The sequence below is a fragment of the Fusarium tjaetaba genome (assembly GCF_013396195.1).
Source record: "Fusarium tjaetaba strain NRRL 66243 chromosome Unknown NRRL66243_c0000119, whole genome shotgun sequence".
In the NCBI taxonomy this organism is placed as follows: Eukaryota; Fungi; Ascomycota; class Sordariomycetes; order Hypocreales; family Nectriaceae; genus Fusarium; species Fusarium tjaetaba.
The window spans coordinates 1-17,843 of NW_023501315.1; the positions used below are offsets into that span (position 1 = coordinate 1).

General features: G+C 49.6%; 4 protein-coding genes across 4 annotated transcripts; all 4 read left to right on the forward strand.

Moving 5' to 3' along the window:
* Window positions 1-442: 442 nt before the first annotated feature.
* Window positions 443-3,538, forward strand: FTJAE_6087 (uncharacterized protein; the record flags this gene model as incomplete). The annotated part of the gene is made up of 4 exons (XM_037352663.1): window positions 443-731; window positions 810-1,916; window positions 2,671-3,345; window positions 3,393-3,538. The coding sequence occupies 4 exons, from the start codon at window positions 443-445 to the stop codon at window positions 3,536-3,538; spliced, it is 2,217 nt and encodes a 738-aa protein (XP_037206765.1).
* A 2,351-nt stretch (window positions 3,539-5,889) lies between these two features.
* On the forward strand, window positions 5,890-8,091 carry FTJAE_6088 (uncharacterized protein; the record flags this gene model as incomplete). The annotated part of the gene is made up of 1 exon (XM_037352664.1): window positions 5,890-8,091. One exon carries the CDS (start codon window positions 5,890-5,892, stop codon window positions 8,089-8,091), a length of 2,202 nt encoding a protein of 733 aa, XP_037206766.1.
* Window positions 8,092-12,402: 4,311 nt separating this feature from the next.
* Window positions 12,403-13,687, forward strand: FTJAE_6089 (CK1 CK1 CK1-D kinase; the record flags this gene model as incomplete). The annotated part of the gene is made up of 2 exons (XM_037352665.1): window positions 12,403-12,414; window positions 12,584-13,687. 2 exons carry the CDS (start codon window positions 12,403-12,405, stop codon window positions 13,685-13,687), a joined length of 1,116 nt encoding a protein of 371 aa, XP_037206767.1.
* A 2,301-nt stretch (window positions 13,688-15,988) lies between these two features.
* On the forward strand, window positions 15,989-17,589 carry FTJAE_6090 (phosphatidylinositol phosphate phosphatase; the record flags this gene model as incomplete). The annotated part of the gene is made up of 2 exons (XM_037352667.1): window positions 15,989-16,125; window positions 16,284-17,589. 2 exons carry the CDS (start codon window positions 15,989-15,991, stop codon window positions 17,587-17,589), a joined length of 1,443 nt encoding a protein of 480 aa, XP_037206768.1.
* Window positions 17,590-17,843: the final 254 nt, after the last annotated feature.

Consider the following 17,843-nt stretch of genomic DNA (forward strand, 5'->3'; position numbering starts at 1 on the left):
CCCTCTAGCACACCCTTCGTTCGATCGATCTTGTCTTCTGGCGCTCCAAAGGCCTGCTCTCTTTTCCTCGTCCCTGGCACATGAGCTTTAACCTTCGAGACGGGGACAGTTTGAAGGTACCAATTGCCAATCTCTTCTCCAACCACATCCAGCCAAGCGGTATAGCCACCCCCTGGTACCCTCCATCCCGTGTTTTTCGCTATAGCCCTCGAGAACCGGGTTGCTTTATCATTATTACCACTCCGAGCCTAGCCCGCCTCACCCGTGCAATCCCAGTCCTCACCAGGGGACATCCACTTAAACCAGCTCCCCAGACCTGGGTACTGGCAAGGGGAAAATAAAACACCAACGCGTCCTTGACTCTATTTTCTTTCTTTGACCCGTGCCTTATAGCTTCATTTTTTTAATTTTTTTTTAAACACGTCACGTCCATGTCTGACTAATGGGTCTTCTCTCTATGCAGCATCATCCACAGCACCAGCAACAGGGTCATCCGCCTTCCCAACACTTGCAACACTCGCGACCCCCGAGTGTAGTTCACCAGCAACATCATACTCAACCTCACCAACCGCCACAGCAGCAGCATCCAAGCGCGTACTCATCCACGCATTCCCTTCCGCCAGGTTATCAAACCAGTGCTCAGGCGCCTAGCAATCAGGACAACCTCAACTACTACAACCATCCAAGCCCTTACAGCACACCTGGTGCCACAAGCGGATACACATCCGCAGGTAAGTTCTTGCTGGCTTGAAAGCATCTCATTTTTGAACTTCGCGTTGCAAGACAGTCACTTACATTACGCAATGTAGATACCTCCGATATGATGGCCGCAGCTCAAATGCCGAGACCTCCCTACCCTCCAATGTCCTACCATACGCCTCAATCCAACTCCCCTGCTTCAGTCGCATCGCCCTCGCAACATGATCAACACCGAAGCATCTATGGCCAACCCCCATCGCAGCATCTTCAACAATCTATGTACTACCAGCCGCAGAATCAATATCAGACTATGCCTCCCCAAGCTGCCGCCTCACCTTATGCGCAACATGCGCCGCACCCCCAACAGTCCATGACATCGCAGCCCACCATGATGATGTCTCAAACCGCACCCCAGAATCAAATGACACAGCATGCTGCACAACATGCGCACGCAGGAATGACCGGTAGTCCTCGACCCAAAATCGAGCCTCAGGTGCCTCTGCAGCTCCAGAAGCCTCAGTCATCACCGATGCAGCAGGCTCACCACCCTCAAAACGGCGGACAACTGCAGAGCCCAGGGAACACCACTCCCGGTGTCAATCCCAGTGCAGCACCGGGGCCTATCCCCGCCACAACCCCTCTCGTTGTCCGACAAGACGGTAACGGTGTACAGTGGATAGCCTTTGAGTACTCTAGGGACAGGGTCAAGATGGAGTACACCATCCGCTGTGATGTTGAGTCCGTCAACATTGACGAACTATCTCCAGAATTCAAGCAGGAGAACTGCGTCTACCCCCGAGCATGTTGTCCCAAGGACCAATACCGCGGTAACCGCTTGATGTACGAGACCGACTGCAACCGTGTTGGCTGGGCTTTGGCCGAGCTCAACATCCCCCTCAGAGGCAAGCGAGGACTTATCCAGCGAGCGGTCGACAGCTGGCGCAATAGCAACCAAGATCCCCGACTTCGCAGCAGGCGAGTTCGACGCATGGCAAAGATGAACCAGCGCAAACAGGTTCAAGCTTCTCCGCATCCCGGTGCGGCTCACATGCCCGGCCCCAGCGGACCTTCAGGGATGCCTGGAGGCCCAGGACCCATGGGACCTGGTCCCGCCGCAATGGGCAAACCTGGTCTCGGCAGCATGGGTCAACCAATGCACCACCACCAGCCAGGAGCTCACCCTGACGGTACAGGACAAAGTGGAGGAGATGAAGTTGGTATGTTCCACCAGATGTGATTGATTTAAACGACACTCGTGTCGGCGTTTACACATGGCTTTTTAGCCTCCACGCTCCCATCTGCCTTGCCCCTTCGCTACCCCTCAACTCATCGCACCGCACCGCATCATCAAAAGCTCTGCTTGACCAACGTTGTGTTGATTAATTGATACCAAACGCACATTGTTTTTCCTTACTGTCTTACAAAATCTGTTCCTCCGCCGTAGCGGCTGTGTCTACGTCTTTATTATCTCCATTGTTTCGGTTCGCGGTTCGAAAGCTTGGGAAATGGGTTTGTCATCTCCTTTCTTTGTCAATTCACTGCCTGTCAAAGACGACATGGGCGGATGTTACTTATATCTATACAGCATGCCGCAGTGGCTCTCGAGGGATTATGAGGAGCTCTTTATTTGTTTATTGACACAGTCTTGTACATTACCATAAAGTCGCGCCTGCACAGTTGCTGCTGCTACTGTTAGTTGTTTGATTTGCTGCTGGGTTTTCGCGACTCTTAGACGAGTTCAATCTGCCAATTGGCTTTAAAAGTTACCTTTTGTCTTGGGGTTGCCGAACTTAGATCAACCTTCCAAGCGTTATCCCTTCGTTCTGCTTTAATCCCTGAAGCTAGATACTCTGAGTTTGGTCATGTTTTGCATTTGCTGCCGCTGCTGCTCATCCTATCAACACCATGTCATCATAAGCACTCACGAACTGAATTTGTATTTGGAGACAAGCTAACAAGAGACGTTCATAGGCGATGGCAATTCCTACGAACACCATCACCACCAAGCCCCTACCGGTCAGAACCCGTCAAATAATGACGATGTGAGACCAGCCCATGTCTTTACTGGGTACAATAATCAGCCTTATCCCACTAGTGCGCCAATGTCTCATATGGCTCCTCACTCTGGGGGCGCTGTCCCAGCCAAGCGCCACAGCAAAGCCAATGCTGATGAGCCTGACGATCTATTCCCGGATATCCCTGAAGCTAAGAAGCGAAAGTTTATCCTTGTCGAGGACAACGTTCGCGGATCTCGTCTCCGGGTCAGGGTCACCCTCGAGGGCGTCGATACTAATGAGATTCCCGACAGCTTCCGCAAGGGTGCCAGTGTCTTCCCTCGCAGCTACTTTCCCCGGGAAATGCAAAGTCCTCCCCCCAGTGCTACTGGCTCACGTTTCTTCGGTGAAGATCATGATGATGACGGCATCGAAGAGACCGAAGGCCGTGAGTCTAGCCGTCGCGGTGTTAACAGGACTGGCAAGGAGATGGTCAAGGTTCCCATGGGCGAATCCTCAGGCGAGATTGCCATTCCTCGAATGAGGAAGTCGACCCGGGGCAGGGAAGTTCGTCTCAATGATCTTGGCTACCGCATGGCCTGGCTGCAGAGCCGAGTCTTTGCGGGCCGGACCGTGTTCTTGCAGCGAGCATGTAAGTTGTCGCGAACACTCTTTGGATTGATTACTAACAACTTGTAGTGGACTGCTACCGTAACAAGACCCGTGCTGCTATCGAGAGTGTCATGCAAGATGTCAAAACAGTTGCCCCTCATTACGAAACTCGTGCTGGCAAGAGGCGATGGAATGAACGCGTGCGACGTGGTGCGAAGGAAGACGACGAATAAAACCGATCCTTGGACTATTCGGCCTTGTCTTTTTTTTTTATCAAACCCAAAACCAAACCACTGTCCTTTTTGTTATCAAACATCCCCAGCTGCATCATCGATATTAGAGATTGGTTCTCTCATTGTTCGTTCGTCTCATATTCAACGATACCATTCTGCGATGGCATCCGATGGAGGTGTCTTCTCTCTTATTTACTCCACCATTTTCTTCTCTTGAGTTGCTGCGGTTGCCTTGCCACTTTCTCTCGCATCAATATTGTTTTATCAAAGCTTTCTGTTATGTTAGCTTTTCTCGCAAGCTTTGTTTTGGCGAAGGTGCTGCAGCTTGAAGCCTTGTTGTCATCTAGTGGCTCCTGTATATTAATGCTACCAAGCAAGATACAAGTTTCACAGGAATGTGAGCTATGCATGTAACTAGGTGCCGTTGTGAATATTAGGAACACAACATAGGCTTGTTGGATCACAGCAGCAGTTGGTTCAGCTGGAGAATGGATTAATTGTGTATGGAAATGGAAGAAGAAAGAAGGGATGATTTAGTGCTTCGGTATCGGTCAAAGCCACCTTTATCACAATACTGTGTATTTATCGTTGGAAAGAAATTTTTATATTGCCTTTGCCCATTAATCCTTTGATACTTTTGACATACTTTTGAAATATTCTAATATAGCGTCATGTCGAGAAAGAATTTCATCTGTGAGGAGAATAACACTCATGCGGCATTTCGTCTCTTTATTCTCACATATTCGCACTCTAGCGCAGAGGAATCACATTTCACGTAGCTACTTGAGTTTGATAACCGTCTCGATTCTAGGTACTCTCCTGAGGAAACTGACGCAGGTAGAAGGAACTGTATTCGTCAAGGTTGTGAGACCTGAGGCTACTCTAGAGAGCACATGGCTAGAAGCGCCATGTTGCTAGTACTCGGATTCTTAGGTCTTATTTCTTCTTCACTTTTCAGATAGGTTCAAAGTTCTGTGAGTCTTGCGCTGAGCCTGGACTCAGTATAAGAGCTGATAAATGAGCCAGAATTGGAGAAAGAACTGAATAATCCTAGGCTTTTAGCTCAGACGATCTCGAGTTCCATGAATGCGCGCTCTCATGGAGTCGCATCGGTCCAAGTGAGAGAGAACTGATCATTGGGAGATCAGCCACTAAGTGAAATTTTATCAAATAAGTTAAACGCCAAGTGACTTTTATCAAGTAAGGTAAAATGAATATTAACAGCTTAAAAGCTATTGTATTATAGTCCAAAGCGAACTGGGCACTGATGCCCCTGTCTGTATATAACATCTATAGACGTTGATGGACGAAGAGAATTTAAGCTAAGTGCAATAATGGGGGAAATACCTTCTCTCTCCATGGATGTTGTGGTGTGTTTGAATACTTGATTCTGTACGCACAAGCAGGTTCAATCGCTGATGCAAAGTGTCGAAAGCCTGAGATCTCGGAGACGCATTTTAAAGCCTCCTCCCAAGGCCAATTATCTAAATCAGTGCAAAAATTGTGTTCACAGTAGGGTGTTTAGCTGTAGCAGTCCCCATCACCACGGCACCCGATAGAGTTGCCTACAGCAGAACAGAAAGGCGCGTCACCTCCACGAAGGTCATTGCACTATGCGTTGGTAGTCTCAGTGGAGCCAAGACAAGTGAGGGATCTAGTGAACGACTCACTGGCTGTGGCAGACGAGGTCCAGTCTTGGTGGTTTCAACAGTGATCGTTGTGTCGACAGTAGTAGAAGATTTGCAAGGCCCAGCGCTGACAGCGTTGGCGACGAGCAATGCCAGCACGCCAGTGAGGAATTGAGTCGAAAATCATAACTACCTAGTTGAAGTATGTGTCGTTTAGATTAGATTACCGGTGATAGTGAATCTGCCAAGAACCGAACCTTCGAATTTCGAAAGAAGCTTTTCCTCAGCCAAACCAAGGATCCGACACAACATCCCTGTCATGAGCAGTATAGTGGCTTAGCTTCAGCCCGAGACCATTTCCCACCAAAGCCAAGGCACATATCCGTAGGGCCTTTCAGCTTGGTGAATAGCATGTCACTGGACTGGAATGCGGGTGGTATTTTTAGTATGTACTGCCTATCTGAGACCAGGGTCCAAAGCTACAAGAACAAGAGAAATGAAGACTACAGTACTATGTCCCTTTCAGGCAAGTGCACTAGTTAGGTAACTCACGTCAAGTGCAAGACACTCAGTCATATTGTCAAGGCAGCCCGCAAGGCGTTAGAGCCTCCCTTTCACCCAACTCTTTCACGGCCCCAAGTTAACATCAGGCCCTTTCTTTCAATCTCGAATACACGTCATCTCATCACTTGGATAAGAGCACTGTATATTACTGCTGGAAATATGGTCCGAACCCCTTATTACGGCGGCAATCATCCGCCTCCCCTATTCGTCGCTGAGCTCGACAGCGAGCCAGGACGTCCCGGTGATGCCCCATCTCATCATAGGCCAGATGGAACACCCGTGTTCGAGATGAGCGGCGAGCCAGTGCTTCCGCAGCATGGTCAAGATGAAAACCAATCTAGTACTTCTCATAATGGCCCGTCTTCCCTCCATTCTCCGGGTCCGTCCAAACCAGCACAACAAGGCCAAGAGGACCAGAACAAGCCAAGCAAAGATACACCCACTGCCACCCAATCTGTCATGGCCAATCCCTGGGCATATTTCGGACCCGAATCTTCGGATGATAAGCCAAAAGAGACGCAACGACCCCAGACAGACAACCGCCAGCCATCGCAGCCAGTGTACAGACCCTATCCTGGCGATAGCAATGACAACCCCCCAGAGGTTCCTCATGGCACACGGCCGTCCACCAATCCTTCAAGCCCAGACCTCAAAAATGAGGACTATGCCTTCTATCCTGCTCCGTTGAAGCTTGCCCATCGTCCTGCCAATGCAACTTCCCCTCCTGCCTTCAAGGCGTATGTTCCTCCAGTGGCCCAGGCTTCATCTGATTTGGAGTCCAAGCCTTTAGGCCGGCCTGATAGGACCGACTCGCAGTCCCCAACGGCTCTAAATGCATATCGACCATATAGACCACATTCGACTCGGCCTCCTGCTTCACCTGTACTAACATCCAATACACATCCTGCCACTACGTCCCCTAACCAGAATGTCCCTCTTGCATCACCTCCAAGTCCCCCAGAACAGCAATCGCCCGGGACAGTTTCCCACCAAATCACCTCGACAACATCTCCGAGCCACACTCCAAACCTTCTAGCTTCGGGTGCCACCCTACCAAAGCCAGCTACCAGTCTTCCTACCTCCCCGAAGCCTCAGACGCAACAATCAGAACCACAGCCGCAACCACAGTATGGCATCCCTAACGCTGCTCCAGCTCAACCGGTTCCTCCATCTACGTCGACCTATCTTCCCTCCCCTGTGACCCCCTCAGTCCAGTTATCCTCAGTCGTTTCTTCGCCAGCAACTCCTGCGACGAATGCTGGAGTTCCCTTCACTCAGCCACAATATGCTGCTCACGTTGCTGTCCCGACGTACGCCCAGGCACCTTCATCAGTGGCATCACCAGGTCCATCTCATCATACTGGAGTGCCATTTGTACAGCCGCAATATGCTACTCCGGTTCAAGCACATAACTTTGGATCAAGCCATGCCAACACAACCGTTGCACAAGCCTCGGCATCTGTTATGCCCACTTCGGCCAGTAACTCATCACAATCCACTCCAGCTCAGTTCAACTATGGTGTGCAGCAGCCAACTTATTCAACTCCAATAGAATCAGTACAAAACAATTTAAATCAAGCATCCGCTCACCCGCCCACCCTTTATCAACAACCAATTACTCCCGGGCCCAATGTACAACAAACACCTGCGCAACAACCGAACACGAGACCATATGGTACACCGGTGCCGACAGTGATCCCACAATCACCCCCACCTCCATATGCGGCTCAGGACACCAGCTTTGGAGCTGGATCACAACAATCTGGACCAGCAAATCCCACGATTTATCAACCATCTCCAACCGGTCCTTATCCTCCTCAGCCTCAGTATTCCACCCAACCTACCTACGCTCCGGCTACAAGTCCCCCCTTGCCAAATCACTCGGGAAACAGCCTACAACCCCCAGCTCTCCCTCCCAGGCCATCTTCATCGCAAGGCTTCGCTCCCATATCAGGTTTCGGTGCAGGTCCTGCTGGTTACAACCCTGCCAACTATCCCCGTCCACCACAAACATATTTCGCACCTCCTCCTGCGCTGCCACCACGGCCTGGCCTTGGAAAGCTAGCTGGTGGCGGAGGGAAGTTATTCGGCAGCAGCTCCGCAGATAAATGGCTAAAGAAGACGGGCCAGGTATTGGAAAGCACGTTGGCACCATATCTTCAAGGACAATCAGGACAATCGGCATCATATCGACCGGGCTCCAACGGTTTGCAAGGACAACAGGGACAACCGATGCAGCAGGCACCAGGCCAGTACCCCCCCCAAGGCCATCACTTTCATGTACCTCACTTGGCTCCTCAGTGCAGAGGTGCTTCAGAATCCGGACATCCACCACAGGGACCCAGTGCACCGGGATACTAAACAGTTTTGTCTATATAGCTCCCTCGAAATTTGGTTTACTTTTGTGCCATCTAGTTAGCCATGGGACAACGAATTTCATATGCATTCATGCCTTTATGATTAGCGAAAACACGAGAGCGTAGCCTTAGCCCCTAAGGTCGGTCTCCTCCGTTATAAACACTAAGCACTTCATCGAAAATACGGCTTGACTCTACAGACATAAACTTACAGCTCTACCAAAGGCGGTCAGTTGTGATGCAAAGGATAACATATCATACTATAAAATATTAATAGAAGGCTTAGAGCTATCTTTCTTGTATCTTCCATTGGGTGAACTCAAAGCTGTGTACCAGCTGTAACAGAATTTACATACTTCTTGACTTTTACATAACCCCAGAGCGATTTTACAACTTCACTCATAAATCAGCGCTCGGTTTGATTGGTAAACAGATGATGCATGCAATTTAGTTAATGAAAGAGAAAATTAGGTAGGATCATTCTGAGAAATAAGAGTCTATCCAAATCATTGCTCAGTAGACTACCCCTATCGATAAGAACAATTAAGTTATGTGCTGGGTGACATCATGAATTGACTACAGGCATTGCGTCATGAGACCAGATCTGGCTGGCCCGTTGCTGTTGAACTCAATAACCATGTATGTACAACAAGCTCGGTTATATTGCGAACTGAAGCCAAGAGTACATATTCGCAATTACACACATATTGACCTTTTCGGTACAGCTATAAAAGTAAGTTCATGTCTCGTAGGTAGGTATAGGTACCTAGGACCCTTGATATACATAACAGCGAGCTGCAAATTGTGACCTGTGCACAGAAGAACCTCGCTACCGCTTGCCAGGTTGAGAATATTGCCTTGGTATTATTTTGATTAGATCGCAGAAGACTCAACTACTTCTGCGGATGATGATGAAGCGTTTAGTTATGGCTTGAAGAACTGGAGAGCGGAATGATTGGAGGGCTGTGTTGACCAAGCCCGGTTCATCTGGCGGCGTCTAGGTTACCTGTGCCTGCCACACTCTCAATGTGTTTCACCTTGAACGCCGGGCGTACAAACTCAAGTAGTGAATGGAGACGCATTCAATCTTGGGAATTCAAACGGGCATGCCTTGAAGAAGCTCTTGTAGTTCTGGGCCCAAGGAAGCGTAAGGTAGCGAGATGGTGATTGTCACAGGGGGCGCGTTGGATATAGTCGCACCGTATAACTAAGTACCTTGCCTATAACAGCACAGGGCAGCTATTTTCAGCTCACTGACATCCTGCAAGCCATCACAGACCCTGGCATCTCGATGCACGCAGCCGGTGGACAGGTGAGACAGATTAGGTACACAGCGTCGCTCCTTAATTATCAGTTGAGACTCGCACTGCTGTAATCAGCCGGGCCAAACGGAACAGCACCAAGTCTGAGTGAGCCATCCATCATGTGAGCTTTGGGAGCGTATTGAGTGATGGGGCGCTGCAAGTCAGTTCTCGTGACATTCTTAATGCAAACATCCTGAAAAGTCATGTACGTAGCGCCCTTTGCAAAAGGAAAACATGAATTAAATAATGTGTTATATGGATTTGTTGAATGATAAGTCGGTGAGCATTGGGGTATGGTCACGAATGGCCGGCTCCGAAGGTAAATAACGGACCGACAATATCTCAGCTTTATTATGAGGTTGAAAAAGACAAAAGATCGGAAGCGAAACTCCATCATTTCAATGTCACCTGGCTGTACAAGTCCAACAAATTAACTACTAATACAGCCATATATTTGTCAGTCTCGTATACTTCATGATAGAAGCTGTTTTGATATTTTATTCTCAGCTTAGCCTTCTCTCACTCGGTGCATCGAGTAAGAGAAGGCTAAGATATCTTCCATGACTAGCCAGGTAGGTCGAGGCGCTAGAAGAATTCTTTGCCTCTAGCGGAGATGCCGTCTGCTGTGTGGTTGATCGGTTTGCTCCGAACCGTCTCTCCATTTCTCTGTCATATAATAGTATGATACCTCGTTAGTTACCACATAAAAGAAAGCAGAGCGTGCTTGATGCCACGAGACAAATCAAGGGAATCCACGCAGGTTCGCTAATAATTTAAATTATCTCTGAGCTGTTATCACCTCTCTTACCGCCCGGTTACAGCTCGCTCGCTCGCTCGCTTGCACCCCTCACCGGGGAGGCTGAGCCGGAGCTGTGCAATTCGTTGTTTTACATAGGTAGGTATCAGGCTTTCAAAGCAGAATATTGAGGCCGGTCAGAATAAGCAAACAACGGAATACCCGGATCAAGAAAGATTGGGCAGTAGTTACGTTTTCCTTTGCCATTCTTTCCACCATATTAAAGATGTGCAACATTCAACAATAGTCCACATATATATATCATTCATGGAACTAAGCGCGGCAAGACTGATATTATAAGTAACAGCAATATTCATCAATGTCACCAACAGAGAGGCTACATATTTGCACTCCCATGGAGTCAATTTCCATAGCCCTAAATTGTTGAATCAGATTACTTATCTCAGCGGTTCGATGAAAACACACCCACGAGACGTCTGTCATTGAAAGCATATGATACATTCTAACTCAACATCGTCGTGATCTTGGAAAATATTGTGTAAATTGCCTGGCGGTGCTGTGATCGGCAGGCCTTGTCCAGATCGTCATTGCAAGGGCGGCTACTGACATTGGCGATGCGGATGGCCTAGCTTAGTAGAGGGCAACCCTCAATGTGTTGGGATGGATGTCAGGATGCTGATACGGAGCATTATCCGTGGTAGTTACCCGATTGCAACATGATTCAAGAAACAGCCGAATCGGAGACCCGAACCTAGGTACCTATTGAATTACGAGGTAGACTACTACATACATGTAGGTCAGTGCTGAGAGATTTTTAGGTCTGATACTTGGGCTACACCGGCTGGACTATGTTGCCAGTGATGGAAGGTATAAGACGTGTACCGAGGTCATGCAAACACCAAGAGAGAAGCAAACAGCTTGAATGATTGATTCATCATGAAACATCCGGAGCTGTCTTTGTACGTGTTAGTGAGACTTCGATTCATGCACTTCTGAGCCTTGACTCTGCACCCTGTCTGTAACTGGTCTTATTTCCACTGTCTTGGCCTGCCAATTGTTGCCCCATCCCCCACTTTGGGCCGCATTCAGGTCCAGAAGACGACGGGACCTGCCCTTGAACAGTCCTAGACGGTGAAGACTGAATGGAGGTGTGAGCCAGTGAGCGGCCCCGTCGCGCTGGGGAGGGGAGTGCGCCGTGCGCTTGTCCAGTAGACGCCGAGCCCCCTGGAAACGGACCGCTAAGTTGTGGCTGATCCAGTGAAAAGCGCCTAATATGGCGGTCGAAGGGCGCGTCAGGGCCCATTCATAGGCTCTGGTTCTTGTCCATCCATGCTGGAAGCCTCCAGCTGGGATCACCCGCCACCCGCCCTTCAGACAAATTCCCTTCCCCCTTCCCCAAATGATGGGCTGCTTTTCACTCACCCTCAGGCCTCGTTCTCCCCATTCTCCACTTTTCTCATTCACTTGCTCTTTCTTACCCGCCCCCCTTCCACATTCATTCCCATTTCTCCTCCTCGGCCTGCCATTTTCTCCCATTCCCTTCTTCCACCCCACGACGCCTTTCCGCCATCTCTTCTCCTAACATCTAACTACCTACCTACACCCACTGTCATCTCGACGACGACCTTGCGACTTTACGTCTGCAACAGCTGTTGAGATTCTCTAGTCCTTTCTTACAGCTTCAACAAGAACCTGAGAAATTACAGAGCCACATAGTCCTCGAGAATCCTGACCGAGTTTTTAACTCCTAGCTTGCCCCGATTCTCACCTAACCGACGCAGTCTCCTCCCAAAGATCATCCTGCACGCGTTTTGACCGCCTCCAAACGCACACGATTCTCTTGCAGGTACGTTAGCTGATCATTTTTCCTACACCGAAATGGGTTTTTTTCGGATTTGTATCAACCGGCTCGTTGGTCTCGTGATTTTCTGTCATTCGGATGCACCGACTCACGCCTACGCGGGCTTTTCTTGATACTGTTTGTCGGGCGAGTCGCTCTTACGTCGAGTTGCGTCGGATTTGCCCTGTGGCGTTGTCCACCGCCCTCAAGCCTGATTCTTATCCGACCCAGTTTTGCCCCTCTCATTGCATGCATTGCCGCCCTTTCTCATTTGCTTTCATTCATCTACCTTTCAACCGAACCTAAACGTTGCTGACTCCCCATATAGCCAACGAAGGCTTGCAGATCACACAAAATTGCACACTTATCTATCCGTTTTTATTCATACGGAACAGAAAACAATCAACTTTCATCATGACGACCATGGTACGTTCCCCGTCCCCAGTGTCTCGATTCAGGCTTCGGTGCACAACACCCCCAAAACGATGTCAATCATCTTTAGGCACCGTAGGCCCTTTTTGATCGGTCTCGTTATACCGGAGCTTGGGGAGAGACGATGAACATTATTGCAGCATTTGCTAACTCTGTTGGGCAGGATCTTCGCGTCGGTAATAAGTACCGTATCGGTCGAAAGATCGGTTCAGGTTCTTTCGGCGATATCTACCTGGGCACCAATATCATCTCCGGTGAGGAGATTGCCATCAAACTCGAGTCGGTCAAGGCCAAGCACCCGCAACTGGAGTATGAGGCCCGTGTCTACAAGTCTCTTGCTGGTGGCGTTGGAATCCCGTTTGTTCGCTGGTTTGGTACTGAGTGCGACTACAATGCCATGGTTCTCGATCTTCTCGGCCCCAGTCTGGAGGATCTCTTCAACTTTTGTAACCGAAAGTTTTCCTTGAAGACGGTTCTTCTCCTGGCAGATCAGCTCATTTCTCGAATCGAATACATCCACGCCAAGTCTTTCATCCACCGAGATATCAAGCCCGACAACTTCCTCATGGGTATTGGCAAAAGAGGCAACCAAGTCAACGTTATTGATTTCGGTCTTGCCAAGAAGTATCGCGACCCCAAGACTCACTTCCACATCCCCTACAGAGAGAACAAGAATCTGACAGGTACTGCGCGCTATGCCTCCATCAACACCCACTTGGGTGTCGAGCAATCACGACGTGATGATATGGAGTCCCTCGGTTACGTTATGCTCTATTTCTGCCGTGGCTCTCTCCCTTGGCAGGGCTTGAAAGCCGCCACCAAGAAGCAGAAGTACGACCGTATCATGGAAAAGAAGATGACCACCCCTACTGAGGTTCTCTGCCGTGGATTCCCCAATGAGTTCGCAATCTACCTCAACTACACTCGATCTCTTCGATTCGACGACAAGCCTGATTACAGCTACCTCCGCAAGATCTTCCGCGACCTTTTTGTTCGCGAGGGTTTCCAGTACGATTATGTCTTCGACTGGACAGTCTACAAGTACCAGAAGAACGCGCAGGCTATCGCACAGGCTGCCGGTCAGGCCAACCCTGAAGACGAGGAAAAGGCTCGTGCCAGCCGTACCAACGCCGCTACTGCCGGCCAGTCTGCTGCTAAGCCAAATGCCATCCCCAGCACTCGTCGCAAGATGCTCGAGCGAGGCTCCGGTGCTGGCGTCGATACTCCCGACACCAACCGTGCCATCGGTGGAAGCGACAGGATGTGAGTGATAAGTAACGCCTATTTTTCTAGTCCCTCGTAAGGAATCTTTTTCCTTCGCGCGTGTAGTGTGTTTTTGTACCGCTTGCCGAAGGGAGATTTGCTGACAACTATGGCTGACTCAGTGGACGATAAACAGGCTTCGCTCAGCTTCAAAGGGAGCGGGATATGCCTCGGGCAGCTATCGGCCGAAATGATTTCTAAACCGATGACTCCTCTCTTTTTGGGATTCTCACTTATGGCTACCGATACTGGCGATTCACACCCAACATCGACACCCGGATGCAAGTCTTTTGCACAGCTGAATGATTCTGCTGGTCATCATTCTGCTTATTGATCGCGGTCGAATGTTGGAGCGCGGATCGGTCACGCCTATTTTCTACGCCTTTGCTCTTATCTTGTTCTTCGACGTATCTTTTGGCGAATTCACGACTTTACGCATGGCTCGGGTATCTCTTGATGGTTGAAAAGTTGCACAATGGATAAACCTTCGGGCTTCATCCTTTGAGCGACTACAATACCTTCAGGAGACCTTCCTGAACGGCATGTCCGGTACTCCTATTTCTGGGTGTACCGAACCTGTGGGGCTATCATTGCTACTCGCAAAATAGCCTTACCTCGGAATGCCACCTGCCATGGTGTCGATAATACAAAATTCGCCCCTGGAGCTGAATTTGGGTCCACACCTCGCTATGGCTCACCTTTCCGTCGAAGCGGCTCAGCTCGATCCCCCAGCAGGCATTTCCTTCATCGTATTTTCTTTGCTTTCTTTCAATTTGCACGGACGTTTGCTCTGGTCTTCTGAGTCTGCTCCTACCTGTCGGAGATAGCTTCTGGGGAGGCATTTCAGGAGTTATGTTGCTGGTAAAGCTAGTCTCAACACCATGTCGCGAACGGCAAGCCTGTTACGGATAGCAGCCCACGTTGGCCGAGGATCGTGGTGCAGTGGCAGATGCAACAGTGGGAGTTACCGGCCTACGTTAAGGTCAGCTCCGGTATCCTACTGGTCGACTTGGTGGATGGAATCAGGAGCTTCATTGGGGCGAACAAGTTGACACAAGTTGCTACAACCTTCAAAGACACTGTGTTGACACGGCAGCTGACATGACACTCCCATCATGAAGCCCAAGGTTTGGAAATCGGGTATTGACGAAACTCCTAAGCAAAGGATACATGGTTGATGAGCCAACATTCTCAACCGCCGGGTTGAGCAGCCCTGCATCTTGCGTACATCCATCCACCCCTTCATTCATTTCTTGATCGCACATTAGGTAGTCTACAAATTCAGTCTGTTTTATTTGGAAATTGTCCCTGAACTTCAGATCGATGCGTCATATCGATCGTTATTAGTAATCCGTAGCCTTGAAAGAGTAGACTCGAATGGTTGTACGAGGAACCGTCTTCCCAATCACAAGGCCTTTTGGATGGTCACATGTGTGAAATGCGTGCCTCGCAGGCTACAGATCTCGTTATGTCGAGCGGCAACAAGGATGATAGGATCTTATTGCATAGCAGGCCAGTAGACGTTGGAGAAACAGAGAAGTGAAGATGTACAACGTTTCATGTACCTACTAAGCCAGCCATCATCTCAAGAATACCTAGGTACCTAGTCTTCAGTTTCTGATAGTGGATTTGACTGAGCAACTTCATGTAACACAACACAGGAGAGCATAAGGCAAGTGCCATGTTGAGCTTTACGTTGATAGCCGTACCTTGCAGGAGTTGGAAGGTGTGTACATCATCAAGGGTGTCGAAATCTGTAGTGTTACTCTGGGATCCCAAGGAGAAGCTTGGCCACGCGATCGATCCATTCTTTGGCCTATGCTGACGATTGGATCTCAAGTGATCATGCCTGCATGTCGACACCCACAAAACAAAGCCTAAACCGGGTCAAAAGTCGATAGTGATCTACGAAACCAAGCATTAACCCCACATTTACCTTGCTTGCAGCCAGCCAGTTCCAGATCCTCAATCTCACCTGCCCACCATCCTACCTGTAACCTACCTACCTCCCTTGCATGTCGTGAGCTCTGCGCACACTCGAGGTTGCCCTTTTTAGACTTGCAGCGGGACCCTTGTTCTTGTCTCTTCAGATAGTTTCTTAAGTTAGTTGGCTCCTCTCTCACCACTTCTCTTCTTCATCCTTGCAAAGGTCTTTGACTTTTTTTTTTTTTTTTTTGACACCGGGACCTGAATGTCGTGTTTTGTAATGGCGGCATCGACTTCAGTAAACAAATCCACGACTGCAGCATCAACGAAAACATCGACTTCCCAATCCAAATTATCGTCTTCCTTCGCCTTATCCACCATGACACCCTCTTCTATTGACCTCTTGTATCTCACGTTCAACTGTGCCAAGAACCTTCTCGACGTCCCCGTCTTCGGCAGCCATTTGCAAACCGCCTTTCGTCAAAACGCAACTGGTCTACCAGAGGTGGTTGTTCTGTAAGCTGCAATCCTCTTCGTCTCTTCCGAAGGCGATCAGGTTACCAAAGCCATCTATACCCTGCTAGCCTGGACAGTCATGGAACTCTAGACATGATCAGCACAAGGTCTACATAAAGCACCGGAATATCTTGTACTGATTCATGTTCTGTTCGCAGCTCGTTACAGGAGGTGGCACCCTTGGCGTACTCCTTCATTGGTGGTTACTTCTTGAACCCGTACCTCTCACGATACGAACAAGCCATCAATATCGCCGCTCAACATATAATCGACGATCTATCGAGCCGAGATAGCGAGACTGTTAACACTGCGCCCACTGCCCTCCCCTCGAAGCCATACACACTTGTGCGAGGCAAAAATGTGGGCTACACCGCCATACTGCTCTTCGCTCGCGAGCCTTCAAGGCTAAAGAATATTCAAGAGGCGGAAGTCGGATTTGGGGCCGCTGAGATAGGGAACAAGGGCGCTGTCGGTCTACGCATGCTCTATGAAGTTGATGGTGGCTCATCTGAGCTTACCTTTGTCGCAACACACCTGGCGGCTATGGAATGGAACTTGCCCCGGCGTAACGCCAACTGGGCTGCTATAATGCGTGGTATGGCTTTTGAAAACCCAGAAGTGGTTGTGAATAGCTACAAGACCTCTGTCACCCCATCTCCAGCCTCAACACCACCTGCCGAGGACGAGCCCGAGCGTGCGCGCCTCCTCGATAATGAACACAACGAGCAACACTTACAACTTCAACAACAGTTGCACAACATCTCCGTTTTCAGGCCCTCGTCATTTCTCTTTGTTGCCGGTGATCTAAATTATAGGATATCTACCACGTCCCCGCCGCCTTCCGCTACATTCCCCAGTCTAGACCCGGATTCGGAGAACTACTATCCAGATTTTTTCCGCCTCGATCAGCTTACTCGTGAACGTAACGCTGGTCGGACTTTACATGGGCTATCAGAGCACGAGGTGCGCTTCCCGCCGACTTACAAGTACGATGTGCTACCACCACGACCTGGCACGCGAGAGCCTGAGCTTGACGTGCCCTGGAAATTTGCAGTTCATCGCTATCCAAGTTGGACAGATCGGATCCTTTTTCTCGATGTACCTTCATGGCTCAAAAAAGGGAATAGCCAGGACCCCAAGCTCAACGTTCGTGCTTATGACTGTCTTCCAGTACTGCGTATGAGCGACCATCGTCCAGTGTACCTACGTATCGACGTGCCCCTCATTTCACCGAGTGATATGGCCCCGCCGTCAGACCTGGATTGTGGTGTAAGCAAGGACCCTCGGGCCCGACTCCCTATGGAAATTGACCCAGAGGCCTGGGAGCGCCGGGCCGCCGCACGCCGTAAGGAGGTCATGGCAGGCTGGAGCATGTACCTCTGGAGTACTAAGGAGGGTGCCTGTATCCTGGCCACAGTACTCGCTTTTGGTGCAGGTGTGTACTGGTTGCACCGGCGGTTCTGAGCCACACTTTTACTGCATTGTTCTCTCTGGTCTCGGAGGGATGCGAAAACATAATTACAAAAAAAAACCAGCAACTTCAAAAGGCTCGGTGGGAGGTGTCTTGTACTATGCTTGTGACGCTAGACTGCGTGCCTGTCGCTATATCCCATTACTCACTTCATTATTTGCTGGTCGATACAACTCATTCAGGTAGCATATGGCAGCACGCAAAGCACTCAAACATCATGTATGCAAAGGCCTAGTATTGTGTTAGT